Source organism: Scylla paramamosain, chromosome 19 (assembly GCF_035594125.1).
Source record: "Scylla paramamosain isolate STU-SP2022 chromosome 19, ASM3559412v1, whole genome shotgun sequence".
Lineage (NCBI taxonomy): Eukaryota > Metazoa > Arthropoda > Malacostraca > Decapoda > Portunidae > Scylla > Scylla paramamosain.
This window is the reverse complement of record NC_087169.1, coordinates 20,796,142-20,813,814: the sequence shown is the minus strand read 5'-3', so window position 1 is coordinate 20,813,814 and position 17,673 is coordinate 20,796,142. Positions and strand designations below refer to the sequence as shown.

At 44.3% G+C, this 17,673-nt stretch overlaps 2 protein-coding genes across 4 annotated transcripts in view; one reads left to right on the top strand and one right to left on the bottom strand.

Annotated features, from left to right (window-relative positions):
- The first annotated feature begins 271 nt into the window (after positions 1 to 271).
- LOC135109869 (T-complex protein 1 subunit eta-like) lies at positions 272 to 8,791 on the top strand. Its single transcript, XM_064021659.1, has 11 exons — positions 272 to 348; positions 1,461 to 1,613; positions 2,140 to 2,247; positions 2,747 to 2,905; positions 3,478 to 3,669; positions 4,122 to 4,286; positions 4,737 to 4,870; positions 5,103 to 5,255; positions 5,784 to 5,935; positions 6,840 to 7,028; positions 8,254 to 8,791. The coding sequence occupies exons 1-11, from the start codon at positions 346 to 348 to the stop codon at positions 8,469 to 8,471; spliced, it is 1,626 nt and encodes a 541-aa protein (XP_063877729.1). The 5' UTR covers positions 272 to 345; the 3' UTR covers positions 8,472 to 8,791.
- A 4,957-nt stretch (positions 8,792 to 13,748) lies between these two features.
- Positions 13,749 to 17,673, bottom strand: part of LOC135109868 (probable rhodanese domain-containing dual specificity protein phosphatase) — a 33,818-nt gene continuing 29,893 nt past the window's right edge. For all 3 annotated transcript variants that reach the window (XM_064021656.1, XM_064021657.1, XM_064021658.1), the window contains exon 3: positions 13,749 to 16,142. In XM_064021656.1, coding sequence (XP_063877726.1) covers positions 15,208 to 16,142 — 935 coding nt within the window. In that variant the 3' untranslated portion in view covers positions 13,749 to 15,207. The remainder of the gene's footprint in view (positions 16,143 to 17,673) is intronic.

Genomic DNA, 17,673 nt, shown 5'->3' with positions numbered 1-17,673 from the left:
TTACATTAAATAGAACGTGATAGTATGAAATACCCTTTCAACATACCTTTTCTGACGATGATAAAAAAATGTATCTCTTGTTCAATATTTAATTGTATTTATGGGAAGACAAACACCAAAAGAAAGTGAACATGAAGCTAAAACACATTGTCATAATATGGAAAGTATACAAATAACAAACAATTTATCACTGTAAAATGCTACAGTATAATAAAAATATTATTTTTTATTCATTAACTAAAGATGTTGAGGCGTAGGACAGAAATGAGAAAATAAATAGCAGCATGGTGGAGGAAGTGTTGGCGGTGACAGGACAAACAAGGCCCCACGCTACAAAAATCCGCAATGGTGAGCAAATACCTACACCTACAGACAAGGGGCGCTGTATAATTATAATTTATCCCAATGTGCATACTTGAGGACAGCCATGAGGGTGGAGGGAAGCTCAGTATCAGAGAAAATTGGGGTTGAATTATCATGTTGGGCGGCATGGGCGGATGAGGCGGCGGTCGTCTGCCTAAATTTTTACTTATATTTAGTGTCACGCTGCATCTCGACGCGACTTATTGTACATTAAAGAACCACAGCGACTATTATGACCGTTGTGGTGAGTGGTGGCGGCGTGGTGAATATGGGTTTAGAGTATTTGTATAATGGATATCTTTTTTGCAGTCATTACAGCTCTTTGTATTGCTGCACATATGTAGATAATGGCATTAAGTATATTACAGGTTGTTATGGAAGATCTGAAGGCTCATATTTTGACTTTCAGGAATATTACTATGGTCAAAATTTTACTTGTACCGAATTGCATATTTAATGTCATCCTCCTTCGTTTGTCATTTCCCATAACTTGTGTTTCAGAGCATTCTTAGGTGGAGAGAGAGAGAGAGAGAGAGAGAGAGAGAGCATTAACCAAGCCTTCATGCCCAAATTTGGTACTTGTGCTTCTAAGGAGTACTGATGAGAAATGTCGTGAATGGTGGTTAGTTTATCTCATTCATTTTGCTTCCAAGGAGTAGTGATGGTATGGAAAGTGTTTGTGGGTTAGTTTTTCCAATATATTTAGTTTCCTGAGCATTGAAGAACTGAAACAGAGGAGGTAAGGACTAGATCTGTTAGGAAAATCTAGATGACATTTTGTTTTAAGAAGAAGAAGAAATGCTTGTCTCCAGAAAAGATTTCATTGCCTATATATCTCTTTTTTTTTACTTTTTATCTATTATTTTATTTATTATTTATTTATTTATTTATTAGTTTTTTTTTACACCTGTTCTCATCTCATTCCCCCCCCCCCACAAATTCCCCTCACTGTCACCACTTCACCACTAACACCAGCCTCCACTTCACTTCTCACCACACAGTCACCACCTTCACCACTACCTCACTCCCACCACACACCATGATCCTCACTCCCTCATCTCTCACCACTCCTCTCATCACTGCCTTCCTCCTTGCAGCAACCTCAAATTATCTTAATGAAGGAGGGGACGGACTCCTCTCAGGGCAAACCACAGTTAATCTCCAACATCAATGCTTGTGCGGCTGTAGTTGATGCTGTCCGTACCACACTGGGGCCCCGGGGCATGGACAAGCTGATTGTGGATGCTAAGGTACCGTGCTGTGTTCATGTGTGGGGTGGGTAAATGTGGGATGGTTGTGTTGTGTATATTTGTAATGTGCTGTAGTGTTGGTTGCAGGCTTGATGGTTGTGCTGTGTTCATGATTTTTGTGTGTGTGTGTGTGTGTGTGTGTGTGTGTGTGTGTGTGTGTGTGTGTGTGTGTGTGTGTGTGTGTGTGTTATGTTCTTGTCTGATTGTAGTTTTTACTGGATTTTTTATATTTATTTTTTCTGGTTCTGTCTTCTGCTCTTAATAGTTTTATCACATTTTTCTTCATTATTGCAAATGATTTGAGCAACTTTATCCACTAATATATCCCATTGCACTGAAAACTTCTGGTTCTGAAAGGCTAACTACAAATGTAACTACTTAGTATAATTTAATTCATTAGAAACCTGTACAATTAACAGCAGTAGATTAAGTTTAAAAATGTTTCATACTGTTGCTCTGTTTGGAGAGCAAAATTTTTACATCTCTTCAAAACTTCAATTACATAATTCTTTCCTGTGTGGTGCAGGGGTCAGCCACCATCAGTAACGATGGCGCCACCATCATGAAGCAGCTGGACATCGTGCACCCCGCCGCCAAGACGCTGGTGGACATTGCCAAGTCACAGGATGCTGAGGTGAGGCAGCATTGCACCACTGCTTCCCTTGCTGAGCTTGGTGGGTGTTCTAGTCAGCACAGCCTCAGTGTGGCCCCAGGTCCTTATCACAGTCTCATTCATTAAGCCCTGTCACCTTTAATTGATGCATCTGTTTTCATCCAGACAGGGCCAGCAGAGCCTTGACACTTGACACCCAGAACAAACCTTTTCTGCACAAGTTGTACTGATCAAGTCCTGTTGTCTTAGTGTCTTGAGCTCTGAAATGAGATTTTAAGTAATAATAATAATAATAACAGTAGTAATAATACTTTATCACTCCTACAGAGAATTTATCTTGATTTTGTTCAAAGTGTTAAAGATAAAAAATTTCAATTTAAAAGATTAAAAAAATACTATCACAACATTACCTTGACTGTGTTAGCATGCAAAGCCATCACACAGAAGACACCACAGTGAAGGCACAGCATAGTATCAAAACCTTGCACATCTCCAACACAACCCACCCCTTCACCCACAGGTAGGGGACGGCACCACCACCGTCGTGCTGCTGGCTGGGGAGCTGCTGAACCAGTGCAAGCGCCTGGTGGAGGAGGGAGTGCACCCCCACGCCATCATCAGGGCATTCAGGCGCTCCACAACTCTGGCCATCGAGAAGATTAACGAGATCGCTGTCAAGGTGAGGCTGGCGGGAGGAGGGGCTGGGAGGGCGAGTGTTTTGTGGTGCTGGGAAGTGGTGAGATTTCCTTGTCAGTTGTGAAAGTGGAATGTTGTTGATTATGTATTGTTGTGTGTGTGTCTGTAAGGTAATGAAGGACTTTTGTTGTCTATTATTGCTTATTATTAGCTATGAAAGTGTTTTATGTTATATTTTGTGTCTCCTTTCTTTATCCCCTCCTAATGATTTATTTTCTACATTATAAGCTTTATTTTGTTTATATCTTGTGTCTGTCTTTTGCTAATAATTTGTTTTCTACATTATAAGTTGTAGAAATGTGTGTAGTGTTATATCTTGAGCATACATTTTCTTTGTCTTTCTACTTATTGGTCCTTTCTTACAGTATAAGCCATGCGAGTGCATATAGTGTTATATATTGTGTTAATCTTTTCTTTTGCTACTTATTTTTTTATTATTATTATGTCTTTTATATATACTTCCTATCAACCATGCAGTTTATAAATCTTTATCATGCCTTAATACTTTGCCCTCACTATTGTCATCACCAACCCTCGCCTGCCTTGCCCTGACAGATCAACAAGCAGGACCCGGCAGAGCTGCGTTCCATCCTGGAGAAGTGTGCTGGCACCTCCCTCAACAGTAAGCTGATCCACCAGCAGAAGGACTTCTTTGCCAAGATGGTGGTGGACGCCGTCATGTCTCTTGATATGCTGCTGCCCCTCGACATGATTGGCATTAAGAAGGTCACTGGTGGTGCACTGGAGGTGAGTGTTGGCGTGGTGCAGTGATGGCAAAGCAAGATGGGAGGATGAGTCCCCTTGTTAATAACACTGAAGCTTGTTATTTAAGTAACTTCAGTTGTCTTTTTGCTAAGTTCCTTCACTACTAGTGACTCATACTGGGACTACCACACGTAGGCCTGGTGGTGGCTTCTTGCAGCTTCCTTTACTTTGTTTTATGTTCTCATATTATACACTTATGTTCCTAAATATAATGTAGTAACAGAAGAGTATCTATCAATAAGTGTCATAAAAGGGTAGCCAAGTAATGTAAATCTAATATTGCAACAGGAGAGCCTCTGTCACCCTTTGATGTCTGTGTTGTGTAGTGAATTCAGAAGCTCAATAAGTGTCATAAAAGTGCAGCCAAGTAATGTAAATCAAATATCATAACAGGAGAACCTCTATCACACTTTGATGGCCTTGTTGTGTTGTAGGACTCCAGGTTGATTGATGGAGTGGCGTTCAAGAAGACCTTCTCCTACGCCGGCTTTGAGATGCAGCCAAAGCACTACGACGACCCCAAGATTGCCATGCTCAACATTGAACTGGAGCTGAAGGCAGAAAGAGACAATGCTGAGATCAGGGTCAACAATGTAGAGGTGTGTGTGTGTGTGTGTGTGTTGTTGTGTGTGTGTGTTGTTGTGTTTACTTAGTTGTGACATACAGGAAAGGAGCCATGCACACTGTTCTGTTGCCATATCTATTACTAAGTCATGAATATTTCTTGCATGGACCACTCTTTTCATCTAGATTGTTGCATTGTGTGTGAGAGAGAGAGAGAGAGAGAGAGAGAGAGAGAGAGAGAGAGAGAGAGAGAGAGAGAGAGAGAGAGAGAGATGGGCACTTCAGTGAATGTGCTTATTATTATTGGAGTGTTGGGTGGTTCTTTCAGGTGACAGAGAAATAGGAAGTGTCAGGCAACAGAGAGGTACACAAAATGAATGATGAATAGATTACAAATTCCAAGACAGCAGTGATACATAAATAGACTGATCTTTTTACATGCTGACATTCATCTCTACATAGCTGACAAGTCCTTGCCCCCTCAGGAGTACCAGAAGATCGTCGACACGGAGTGGAAGATCCTTTATGAAAAGCTTGATCTCATCCACAAGTCAGGAGCCAAAGTGGTGCTGTCCAAGCTGCCTATCGGAGACGTGGCCACCCAGTACTTTGCCGACAGGTGGGTGGGGGAGTCATGGAGCTGTTTATATTTTTGTGTCCACAGCTGAGATCTATTCTCAGATGTTTTTCTCATCTTGACAACCTCCAACGTGCTGTAATGGAGGTTATTTTGTTTTCCCCTTGTCCCTTATGATCTTCCTTTTGTCTTTCTTTTTATCCTGCGTAACTAAAGTCTTGTTCATTCTCAAGCTGTTATGAATCAAAGTGGCATTCCAGTGTTGTGTTTGCAGAGACATGTTCTGTGCTGGACGTGTGGCGGAGCAGGACATGAAGCGGACCATCAAGGCTTGTGGCGGTGCCATCATGACCACAGCGCACGACCTCTGTGACTCCGTCCTTGGCACATGCAAGCGGTTCGAGGAGCAGCAGATCGGAGCAGAGAGGTGTGTTGGTGCCTCTTGTTTGGCTTTACATGTCTATCTTCCTCCCCTTCATTGTTACTCTTTTTATTTGTTTTATTTATTTATTTATATTAATGGAAAAAGTGCACTGGCCTAGGGTGACAAAAGGCAAAAATAAAAAGCTCCCTGAGGGTGCTTCGTTTGTGAGTTGGTTTACCTTAGCGTTACTTGGGGTGAGTAAGGTTAGGTTAGAATAGGCTGTCTGGTGATGGATTGGTAGAGATGCAGATATGTAAGTGTTATCTAATCTGCCTCAAGTGTAGGTCAGTTGTCTCATCTTCCTGTGATTTTACCCGTTTCTCCTTGGTTATTTCTCTTTGCCACCTTGATTTGGGTTGTACTTGTGTTTTTTCCTTTGATTTTGTTCCTGATAGTTTTTTTGTTTATTAATTCTTGCACTTTCTCATCCCTTTTGTGTAATTCTCTTTATGCAGCAATGTTTGTCTATATGTTGTTGCCTCATCCCCCACCAGCATCCCTCTATACCTGCACCACCTTTGTTCTTGCCAGATTCAATCTGTTCATGGGCTGTCCCCACACCAAGACCTGCACCATTGTGCTGCGTGGCGGGGCAGAGCAGTTCCTGGAGGAGACGGAGCGGTCCCTCCATGACGCCATCATGATTGTGCGACGCGCCCTCAAGCATGATGCTGTGGTGGCAGGTGAGGCACAGAGAGAGAGAGAGAGAGATTTCACAATTCACAGTTAAGCTTACAATCTGAATAAAGAATATATATGATTTTGAACATGTAGATCTGACGGGTTAAAATTCTAACATGGAAATACTGAGCTTGTTCTTATGTTTGTTGTATTCTGATTGCACTTTGTATATTTCTTCAATCATATTCCTGTCATCCTCACCTTTATCCTTTTCTAGTATTCTAAGATTTGTTGCCTTTTACTTGCACCTTCACCTTTGACATCTGTTGCAAGATTTATATTCTCACCTTTCAGACTTGCACCTTTCACCTTTTGCTTCCATCGTGGCTATTTATAAAACTCTTGCTTATGTGTTTTGCTTCTATTTCCAGCAAGCCACTTCCATGATTTTGCCTTTTTATCTACATTGAGAATATTTATAATGTTACTATCTTATATATTTTGCTTCTATTTTTGAACTCTTCTTTTTTTTCAGTTTTGAACCACATTCATTTTTGTGCCTTTGTCTCCATTGGTGATTTTTATATTATTATCATCCATGCTTTTATATGTCTTGTTTATTTATTTATTATTTTTTAAGCCTACAATTTCTGCCTCTTTTCATGATTGTGCCTCTTATTCCTATTTTTGTAACATCATTACCTCTACCTTTTATATGTTTTGCTTCTATTTGTAGCTTAAAATTTTCAACACTTCATAATTTTACCTTTTATTTCTATTTAGGATATTTATAACATTATTTTCTATACCTTATATGTGTTTTGCTTTCCATTTTTAACCTATGATTTCCAACCACTTTCAGAGTTTTACCTTTTGTCTCCATTGAGGATATTTTAAATATCATTACCTACATTGTTTCCTGCTCCACTAAACCACAGCCTCCACCTGTGTTCCTCTCACCCCCAGGCGGCGGAGCAGTGGAGCTTGAAGTGAGCAGGCACCTTCGTGAGTGCTCCCGTTCCATTGCCGGCAAGGAGCAGCTGTTCATGGCTGCGTACGCTAAGGCCCTTGAAGTCATTCCCCGGCAGCTGTGCGACAATGCCGGCTTTGACTCAACCATCATCCTGAACAAGCTGAGAGCCCGCCACGCTGAAGGTAAGGCTACTGGGAAGGGAGAGGACTGCATTAAGAGGAGGGGAAGTACATGAATGTTGACAATGAGAAGTTTGTAGTAGTGGTGGTGGTAATGCTGAGATTTGGCACAGGTCTTAGGGTTTTAAGAATGGGTTGGTAATAATTTCTGCAGGAGAGGAGTATCAGAACATTGATGGTGAGGGGAGGTTTATCGTAGTGGTGGTATTTCTTTGTTTGTTTCTTTATTTATTTATTTTGTTCATGCTAGAGAGTCACTGGCCAAGGGAAACTAAAGAGGAAAAAAAATTTTACTGAGGTGCAAGTCCCAAAAGAGTTGTCAAGAGAATCATCGAAAATTGAAGGACAAGTGTCTTGATACCTAGCGGAAACTGGCGGAGATGACTCAGAACACTTAACTTCATAGAAGCTGTTTTAGCTAGAGACGAGATGTGAAGTTTCCAGTTTAGATTATAAGTAAAGGACAGACCGAGGATGTTCACTGTAGAAGAGGTAGACAACTGAGTGTCATTGAAGAAGAGGGGATAGTTGTCTGGAAGGTTGTGTCAAGTTGATAGATGGAGAAATTGGGTTTTTGAGGCATTGAACAATACTTAGTTTGCTCTGCCCCAATCAGAAATTTTAGAGATCAGAAGTCAGGCATTCTGTGGCTTCCCTGCATGAACTGTTTACTTCCTGAAGGGTTGGACATCTAGGAAAAGACATGGAAAAGTGCTGGGTGGTATCTTCAGCATAGGAGTGATAGGACAAGAAGTTTGGTTTTGAAGATCATTGATGAATAAGAGGAGAGTGGCTGACAGGACAGCACCCTGAGGAACACCACTGTTAATAGATTTAGGAGAAGAACAGTGACCATCTACCACAGCAGCAGTAGAACAGTCAGAAAGATTTGGAACTCTAGAGGGCTTGGTGATTTGAAAATGGGCTAATAATAATTTCTAATATATTTTGACTCAGGATGCAAGGGGGATCATAAAACCACAAAATTATTGAATATTTCATCTTTGAGTCTCCAATGCTCTATGGAGGGCATGAAGACCCTGAATCACAGAAGGTCTTAGGTCTTCGGGACTAGAGAAGGGTTTAATAATCTCTTCCATTGCTCTTTGGCTTAGGATGCAAGGGAGGATTCTGAAAGCACTGAGCATTTGAGCACTTCATCTTACTCAGGATTCATTGGGGATATGAAGACCCTGAATCACAGAGCACCTTTTCTATGTCTTGTCAGGTGGGAAGTGGTTTGGGGTGGACGTGATGAATGAGGACATTGCCGATAACTTCACTCAGTGCGTGTGGGAGCCGGCGCTAGTGAAGATCAATGCCCTCACTGCCGCTTCAGAGGCCTCCTGTCTCATTCTCTCCGTTGACGAGACCATCAAGTCCCCGCGCTCCAGCCAGGATGACGGGCCACCCATGCCAGGCCGGGGCAGGGGCAGGCCCATGTAATCGCCCTGGGACCACTAATGGGGGTCTCAGTGCATCTGACTTTGCTTTAATACAGGGAATCATTTGGATTTTCCCGATCTCATTAGTTTGGGGTCAGTACATCCACCTGACCTGTGCCCAGTAGGGAGGTCAGTGCAAGCCTTGGAGACCCCCACCCCACTCTTATTGCCTCATGTTAGCCACTAATGTCTGCCCCGCGCTGTGCTACGTACGGTGACCACAGCCTAACACCGCTCTCCGCTACTCCACCAGTCAAGGTCGCGAGCCTCAGCACCCCACGCATAAAATAATCTTTTTGTATAATAAATGATCAAACTCCCCGTCATTGTGTTTGAATATGTATATGTACTTACCTGCTGCTGTCCTAGACTAGGAGTTTGGGCCATTTCACACAGGTGGTTCAGTCACAAGTCTTGTCGGTGCTGCTGAGCCGTGCAACCAAACTGGCTGTGTGAAAGGCCCCTTTAGTGTTTGCCTAGTAAAGAGAGGAGGGTGTGGAGGTTGTAAAGAAACAGGTAATTACAGGTGAACTATAGCAAGGATGTGTTGGTGTCACATGGAAGGGGTTGAAAGAATGTGCCAGTTGGAGAATGGACAGACTTCTTTCCTAACCATTTTCTTGAAATTTGTAGGAAGCAGGTAGCAGACGAAGCCTTGGGCAATGCTAATGCCAACTTGGCAAGTGTATTTGTTGTGTTCAAACTTATAAACTGTTGATGAAATGCATTGAATGATTGAACATTTTTCATTAGGCTTGATCCTCTTCCTGTGGCCTATTCAGTGGGCAATTCATAGCAGCACCACTGAATATCATCATAAGTTTGAAACATTGAGTGGATGGTATGAAGTTTTTGAGGCAGGATAAATTTCATGCAATTTGTAGCATTATCATTATTATTATTATTATTATTATTATTATTATTATTATTATTATTATTATTATTATTATTTTATTTATTTTTATTATATATATATATATATATATATATATATATATATATATATATATATATATATATATATATATATATATATATATATATATATATATATATATATATATATATATATTTGTATTTATTTTATTTCTTTTACAGGCTGGTGCGGTTTTTGTTTAATGATTTGTTTATTAACTTCTTTCTTTCCATATGGCATTGTTTGGTATCAGTCTTGTAATAAGTTTGAATAGCGTTATGACTTCCAAGAACATAATTTGTGATAATATTAATTATGATTATCAGCACTGAGAAACAAGTAAGTTTTAAATTACTTAATTTATTGATTTATATGTTTAGTATTTTGATTCCGTCAGTTTTGTTCACTTAATTCTTTTATTTAATTTCTATTTTATTTCGTTTTATTATAAGGACGATATAATTAATTCAATTTTTTTCTTTTACTATTTGTTTCATCGTTAATCATACATGCTTTTTCCTTTTCTTTCTTTTCTTTATTAGTTTAATTTTTAATTAATTGTTTTCTTTTTATTTTTCTTATTTGTTTAATTATTCATTCAGTGCGTGTGGTTGGCGGGAAAACAGCGGCACGAGCACATTTACTGAGCGTCGCAGGGGCTGGTATGTACCAGGCTTTCCCACCACCTCAGAGTGTGAATGAGACAGCCAGCGTGCAATGCAGTGTGAAAGAAAGACGGAAAACCAAGAAGGAAGACAGTATAAGGGTGACAAGCAGTGTGAGGAAGAAAAAAAAACAGGCTTCAGTGTGAGACAAGTATAATGTGAAAGAAACCCGGAGGACAAAGAAAAAGCGTGCGAAGGTGACAAGTACTGAGGGACAGACATCACAGGTGGAGTTTGCCAGGTAAGGTCATTATTGCTCTAAATTTACTCTGGTTATTGTTCCTTTTTTATGCAAGGGGTAAAAAAACTCTCTAATAGGTGATGAGGTAACTATCGTGAGGCTGTTTGTTCTTGTAATAGGTGATGAGGTAACTATCGTGAGGTTTGTTCTGACCAGCATCTCGCAAAGACCTTAACTACCATATTCATTTATCTTTTTACTTGTGTATTTATTTTTATACTTACTCATTGTTTACCTATATTTTATGTATTTATTTTCCTTCCTTTCTTCCTTTATTTACTTCTTTATTTATCCTTTATATTTTCGTATGACGTAAACTTTTTTTTTTTCACTAGCGTAAATTCTCACTTCTTTCGGCACTCATGAGGAAAGAGGGGAGGCGGGCAGAGAGGGGAAGAGCAATACTCATCCCCACAACACCCGCCCCCGCTTCCCCACAATGAGGCTATTAGTGAGGTTTTCCTGGGCTGCTGTAGTGTGGCGTGGTGGAAACGTGTATCATTTCCTCGTGTTGTGTGAATGTAGGAACTGAGCGGGAGACCGTTAGCAAGCCAGCCCGCCTCGTTGTAAGGGTGCGTGCGTACGTGCGTGCGTTAGTGAGGCCTGTATTCAGACGGTTTGCTTTCTCACCAACTACTTTTCAAAGGCTACATATTATGGCTAGCTGGGTTCTCAAGTTTTTTTTTTTTTTGTTAGGAATGTAAAAACCTTGTTAATCTGTCACTGGAACCATAAAAACACCCTTGAAATTTCGCGTCACTTCAGCATGTCGAAAGAAATGGAGTTGTGGGGCAGAGGTGTTTCAGCATACATACGCTTCTCCCGAGAGTGAAGGAAGTAATGAAACCACTTGTGTTGTTAGTATCATTTATTCGTGGAAACCTTAAATAGAAGTCAGTAAGAGTGATAATGCAGCTTTTACGTATGTCACGCCGCGGCAAGTGACCTCCGCGGCTGCTTGGCTGGGACGCCTCTACTGACAACAGGAAGGCGTCTCTGCCACCGCGGGGGACGGAGACGAGACTAACCGCCACTCACACCAGACGCTTCTTTATTTATTTATTTTTCTATGTAAGAGAAAAGCCCATTGAGGTGCCAGTCTCAAAAGAAAGGCCAAAAGGTCATCCAAAATTGGAGGATAAGCGTCTTAAAAGCTTTCTCTTGACCTTACTGGTGTTATTGTCCCTCACACCAGACCCTTGTTTGCTGGTGTTGTGGTGTTATGCTGTTATACACGAGTCTAAGCTCTCATAGTGGGAGTAATGATAATGGTGATGATAATGGTGATGATGATTTTAATAATAATAATAATAGTAATAATAATAATAATAATAATAATAATAATAATTATAATAATAATAATAATAATTGACAACTATAACAACTAACACAAGATTACATTAATAGCTTGTTTCTAGTCATGGCTAAACTTCACTCCTCACCCATTAATCACTAACTAAATGTATTCACCAAAACAACCAATCACAGGACCGGAAGATGAATACAGGGGCGGGGCTCGTCCATCACCGACCAACAGGAGAACAAAATGTAACAAAAGAGGCAAAGAAAACGTCAACACAAGGCCACTGATGAAAGCCAACAACACAATTACATATCAGCGGTAGTTTAGTGATGTGTGAGGGAATTAGCGGAGTCTCCGTGTCCGCGAGGTGGTAAAGACGATCTGTTAAGGTTAGTTTGGTTCTTTGATAGCCATTAGAGCAGCGGTAGGGCAGTCAAGGCCGCGCATCACCCTGTTAACACTAATGGTTAAATTTTATAACGGGTTAGTGTTGATACTGAATCACGTACGCCTCACTCCAGATGACGAAACTGTTTTGTGGTCGTAACTTTGTGTAATTCTTTGTTATGCGTCGTTAGTGTATAATAGTACTGTTTCTTTCTTTCTTTACTTTTTTATTTTTATTTTCGGCTGCTCCCGTTAGAGTAAATAAAATAGATACATAAATAAATGGAATGCTAGTAACGCTGTGTATTTCGTTGTTATTTGTGATTATTGTTGCGTTATTACTGTTCTTGTTTCGGTTGTTCCCGTCGGCTATATAAACAGAATAAATAAATAAACGGAATGATAGTTGAAGAAAGAGATTGACACAGTAATGACGTATGTAAGAATGAAATACTAAACAAATAAAAAAAAAGTAATAGAAAAAAAGATTGGCACAGTAATGACGTATGTAACAATGAAGCACATCATATTACTTACTAGACAGAACAAACAGTTTTATCCGCTGGAGTGAGGCAGGCGTGGCTTCATCAGCATGGCGAGGCGTGGCGGCGAGCCTTGACTGCCCCGCCACCGCCTCGCACTGTCGACTACTGCTGTTAAGGGCGGGGCGGGAAAGAGTGAAAAAAAGGACTGCGGCGTTTTGTGCAGGTAGGAAAAATATACACTGTACAAGGGGTCCTATAGATCCCACACTCGTCTGGCTATTTATTTACTTATTTATATTTCAGACACTATTTTTACTTGAGGGGAAGGAGGAAGGGTTACTTTTATTTATATATGTACTTATTTTGACTTTGAGCCACATTCCAGTCAGCCGTAATGCCCATATCCTAGCGAAGGCCGCGTCTCACCAGCCACACCTCATGCAAGCTCAGAAATTTTACATATCTACAGCTTTACTCTTTGGTGTTGTAAAGCCACACTCGTTATCACACGCCTAGCATACGCTCTAAGGGGATCACGTGAAGTACAGCCACCTTAGCTACTTCTGGGTTGGGTTATGCTAGGTTAGGTTAGGTTAGGTTAGCCTAGGTAAGGTTAGGTTAGGCTAGCTAAGGTTGGGATAAGCCAGGTTAAGTCAGGCTGCGTTCAGGGAGGGTAGGGTAAGGTCAGGTTGATTACTTTTACGATAGGTACAGTTATGCTAAGTTAGGTCAGGTTAGGTTAGGTAACTTTTTGGGTCAAGGTTAAGTTAGGCTAGGCTAGCTTACGTTAAGTTAGGTTAGATAAGATAACCTAACTAACAGTGTAGCCTAATATGTCATAAACTACCCCAAATATAGCTGAGGTGATTTATCTTCATGTAATCCGGTTTAAATTAACTACTACAGCCCGTTCACGTTAATTTGGCGAAGAAACCACACCTCTCATGCAGTCAGAGAAGAAGCCACGCCTCTTTCTAAACCAGTCGTATTCTTCATCCACCAAGCATCAATCGTGACAAAGGGGCGGGGCTTCTCGGTCAAGCTAGCCAGTAATATACATCGTAAAAGGTGGAAGGGGCTGAGCATTTACGCCAAGTTAAAGCGAACGGGCCTCAGTGGCAAGCTCGACAGTGTACCCCCTCGTAAGTCACCTTCATAGAAAATGGTAAGATGGAAACCTGAGTCATGACCTTATTTTTTGTTTTGTTTTTAATATTTTGTTTGCTGGCTCTTCTGTTGTATCATTATGCATCCATTTGTTCAGGCAGCCCTCTCTCTCTCTCTCTCTCTCTCTCTCTCTCTCTCTCTCTCTCTCTCTCTCTCTCTCTCTCTCTCTCTCTCTCTCTCTCTCTCTCTCTCTCTCTCTCTCTCTCTCTCTCTCTCTCTCTCTCTCTCTCTCTCAGCAAGATGGGATTATATGAAGTATGCATTACACACACACACACACACACACACACACACACACACACAGGGGAAGGAAGGGATTGATGAGTGAGGTAGGAAATAATGAAGTGAAGCAAGATAGCACACACACACACACACACACACACACACACACACACACACACACACACACACACACACACACAACACACAGGTCTCAGTAGGTGAGTGGCAAGAGCGGGTCGCAAGCCAGAGGAACACGAGAGAGACACAAACAAACAGACACGAAGACTGCACTGCTTGTTGATCTTGTAGTTTTTTTTATCGTATTTTTTTTTGCATGTACTTTAGACCTACTAAGCGTATAACTAGCTAGGGACCGTCCCTCGCCCTACACTGCCCAAAGGAGCGGTCAAAACTCCACCCAGGGACGTATTTGTTCCCCTGATGGAGGGTCTTGGGGGCAAGCGACGCCTCAGGACTCGCCTTGTCCACGGGGAGTATATTGCTGGTCTGGAGAGGCGGTGGTCTGCTGGGGGATGCACTGCAGGATGAAGGATGTGCCCCAAAAGTGTGTTGTGGTAGCGGGTGTTGCGTGGGCGTCCCAATGCTCCTCTCTGAAGATAACCTTACGAAGAAGAAGACCAAGGCACCTTAGAGACAAGCAGGAGCTTTCACCTGCTTGTCGTGTGCCTTCGCCTCCTCCCTCCGCGTCGATAGTAAGGCCAGAAGGGATTGGTCCGGTGTCTCGGGGCATAGGTTGTGCCTCCACGCTTCGTGAGGGCTTGGGTGCCGCGGGAGCCTCACGTCCCCACGCCTCATCAAACACCCGAGGCGTTCGAGCGCCCCCCTCCTGGGCGCCCTGAGGCTCGCTTGCTCGTTCGTCCAAAGCTCCGTGTTCGTTTGGGGTGATCGGGGCGGCCGTGTTTAGCACCTGGCTGCCCAAGGGGGAGAGTGCGTGTGTGTGGGCAGGGTTGGGGCCGCAACGGCGCTCCGGGAAGGGGCGGGGGTCAGCAGCGGGGCTCGTCAGGCTGGACAGTTCTGCGGCGTGAAGGTGCTGGTGGTAGTGTTGGGTGGTGGCGCTGCCGCCTGCCAGCAGCAGGCTGACCCCACGCCGCTGACGCACGCCCTCCGGCACGCCCGCGGGTATTGATACTATACACTATGTGGCGACCAATGTTGAGACTTATGATTAGTATTTACGGGTATGAAAGACAAACAGCGCCGGCGCGAGAGCACCGGCTTGGACGCGACGCCGCTACACTCGTCCTAGAGACCTGAAGGCTGGCGGTCCCCTCGGGGACACAAAGGCTGCAACATACTGCCGATATGTGGCGACCGTCCGGTCACGGGGGGGTCAGAAGAGGTCCTCTGCCGCGGTGAGGCACACCCCGAACAGATCTTTCTCGTATTGCGCCAGCTGCTGCAGCAGGCTGGAGCTCGGGTGCACGGCGGAGCGGGCGCCCTTCACGTAATAGAAGGCGTCCTCCAGGGTGCACCGCCGTTCCGCCATCAGGATGCCCATGACCACGGCGGCGGCGCGCGTCAGGCCCTGGTCACAGTGCACCAACACGCACCCGCCCAGGGACTTCGCCTCGCCCACGAAGGCCATGATGGTGGGCAGCGACGCCAGTAGGTCGGCGCCCTCGTCGCCGTCCACGGCAGGGTCCTCAGGCACGGGCACCAGCAGGTAGTTCATGGCGGGCAGCACGCGGGGCGGCAGGCGCTCCGTCACGTCCACGATGTGCGTGATGCGCAGCGCCGCCAGCACGCGGGGGTGCGCCGCCATCTCGGCGTGCCCCAGGTACAGTTGGCGCGGCAACACCTGGGCGGGGTACCACGGGGTGGGCTCAGAGGGCGGTCCCTCCCCCTCCTCTAGCAGATGCGGGCAGGTGGCCTCCAGCACCGCCCATCCGCCAACCACCACCAGCGGCTCCAGCTTTTGCCGCCGCAGCTCGTGATACAGCTTGGCCAGGGGGTCGGCGTCCCCGGAGGGCGGCGTGGCCGTGCGCGGCCGGTCGTCGTACAGCACGATGTTGTTGATGAGGCGCGGGTCGGACGCCGCATGTAGGGCGCCGTGCCATCGCGCCGAGCACAGCCTCCTCTTGGTGAAGGCCGCGGCGCCCCGGCAGTCCAGCAGCAGCAGGTAGTGCGGGTTGGCGGCGTAGGGGGCGTAGAAGCCGTCCGTCAGCAGGTTGTGGAGGGCGGCGGGCGTGATGCAGCCCGGCGGCGCCAGCCCCCAGTCCAGCGGTTCCGGCGCCCGCCGCACAGCGCGTTCTGCCGCCCACGACTCTGCAACACCAATAGCATTACATTATTGCGGGGCACGGCTGGTGGGGATAATGGGGCACAGGTGGGATGTATTGGGGAGGGGGAGTGGGCGGGGTAACCTGAGCACATGTGAACCGAGGCGGCGAGATTAATCTTGCCTCGGTATTGCATGACTAAGAACATGTCTGAGTAATGGCACCGATCTGAGCTCACTACCCCCGCCCTGTGAGGCGCGTCGGTGCATGCGTGTCTAGTGTTTCTTGATGACTAAGATGAACTACACACAGTTTGCCTTAAATGCTGCATCGCCTGGACGTCAGTGTGGGGAGCAGGGGTGGTCCACCCAGTGTGCCTCACTCCCCCACTGCTGCCAAGCATTGTGTGGATTTTCATGACACCAGTATTCCCCATTATCTCTCTTCAGTTTTCCATCATCAGAGAGATGTAGCTAAGTCATCGCCGCCACCACCACCACCACCACCACTGTGGAGGTCTGTGAAAAGTACTCTGTTAATGGGGTGGTGCAGCAGTCATCAGGTCATGGCAGCATCGGTACACGTCCAGTACACCTTTGTAGCAGTGTGTGACAACTCAGACCCGTGACCCTTGCCTGACCTGACCTTGTCCAGACAGTCAGTGAGTTGTGGCCGCGCGAGCAGTCATGCTGGCTGGCCATGCCTACTCCAGGCCACCACTGTATTCAATACGAGTGCACTGTACATCCTATAAAATACCAACTAGTTTTACCAATTGTCTCTCAGCACAGTACAGTATATCAGTAGCATGTCTGGTGGCGGCGGTGGAATGTGAGCGTCTGTGAAGCGATGGGAGACTGAAATACTAGTTCGGTTGTCTAAGCTCACCACAGCAACCACGTGGCTCCCCAGAGAGTTTATTGGGATTTTAATGATTTGTATTCTTCTCACGTGTTGCCATTTGTGATACTGTGAGATGACAGCTCTCCTTGGGGGAGTGATGCTGCAGTGTGAGCCACTCAGACAGCATGAATGAGTCAACCCATGAAACACGATAGAGAAGAATGATGAGAGGCAAGAAGAAAATAACAAATTTAAAAAAGATGCACAAACCTACGAGACGAACAGATACAAGAAGCAAACGAGAGGTGAAATTAATAAGTTTACCTGCATTTTGTGTCGCAACAGGGAAAAAAAAAATCAAATAGGAAATAGAATAACAATAAACAACAAGAAAAAAAATAACATGAAAACAAACACGCAAATCTTAAGAGACGAATAGATACAGGAAACAAACAAGAGGTGAAATAGACAAGTTTGGCAATATGTGTGTCGTTAGAGTGCCTCCTCGTTCACAGCCACTCATTGCCTCGTTGCAACAAGAGTTTTAGCGGATCAAGGAGACGTCTGCGGGAATAATCAATAGGTTCAAGTTTTAAGCGGATCACATGATAAAATGAGACCTGTTTCCTGATTGGCTAAGCGGCCCGTGACGTCACTCCAGCCAGCCAGTCACGTGCTCTTGTCTCGTGTGTGTGTGTGTGTGTGTGTGTGTGTTCTTGAGTGTGGCAGTGTTG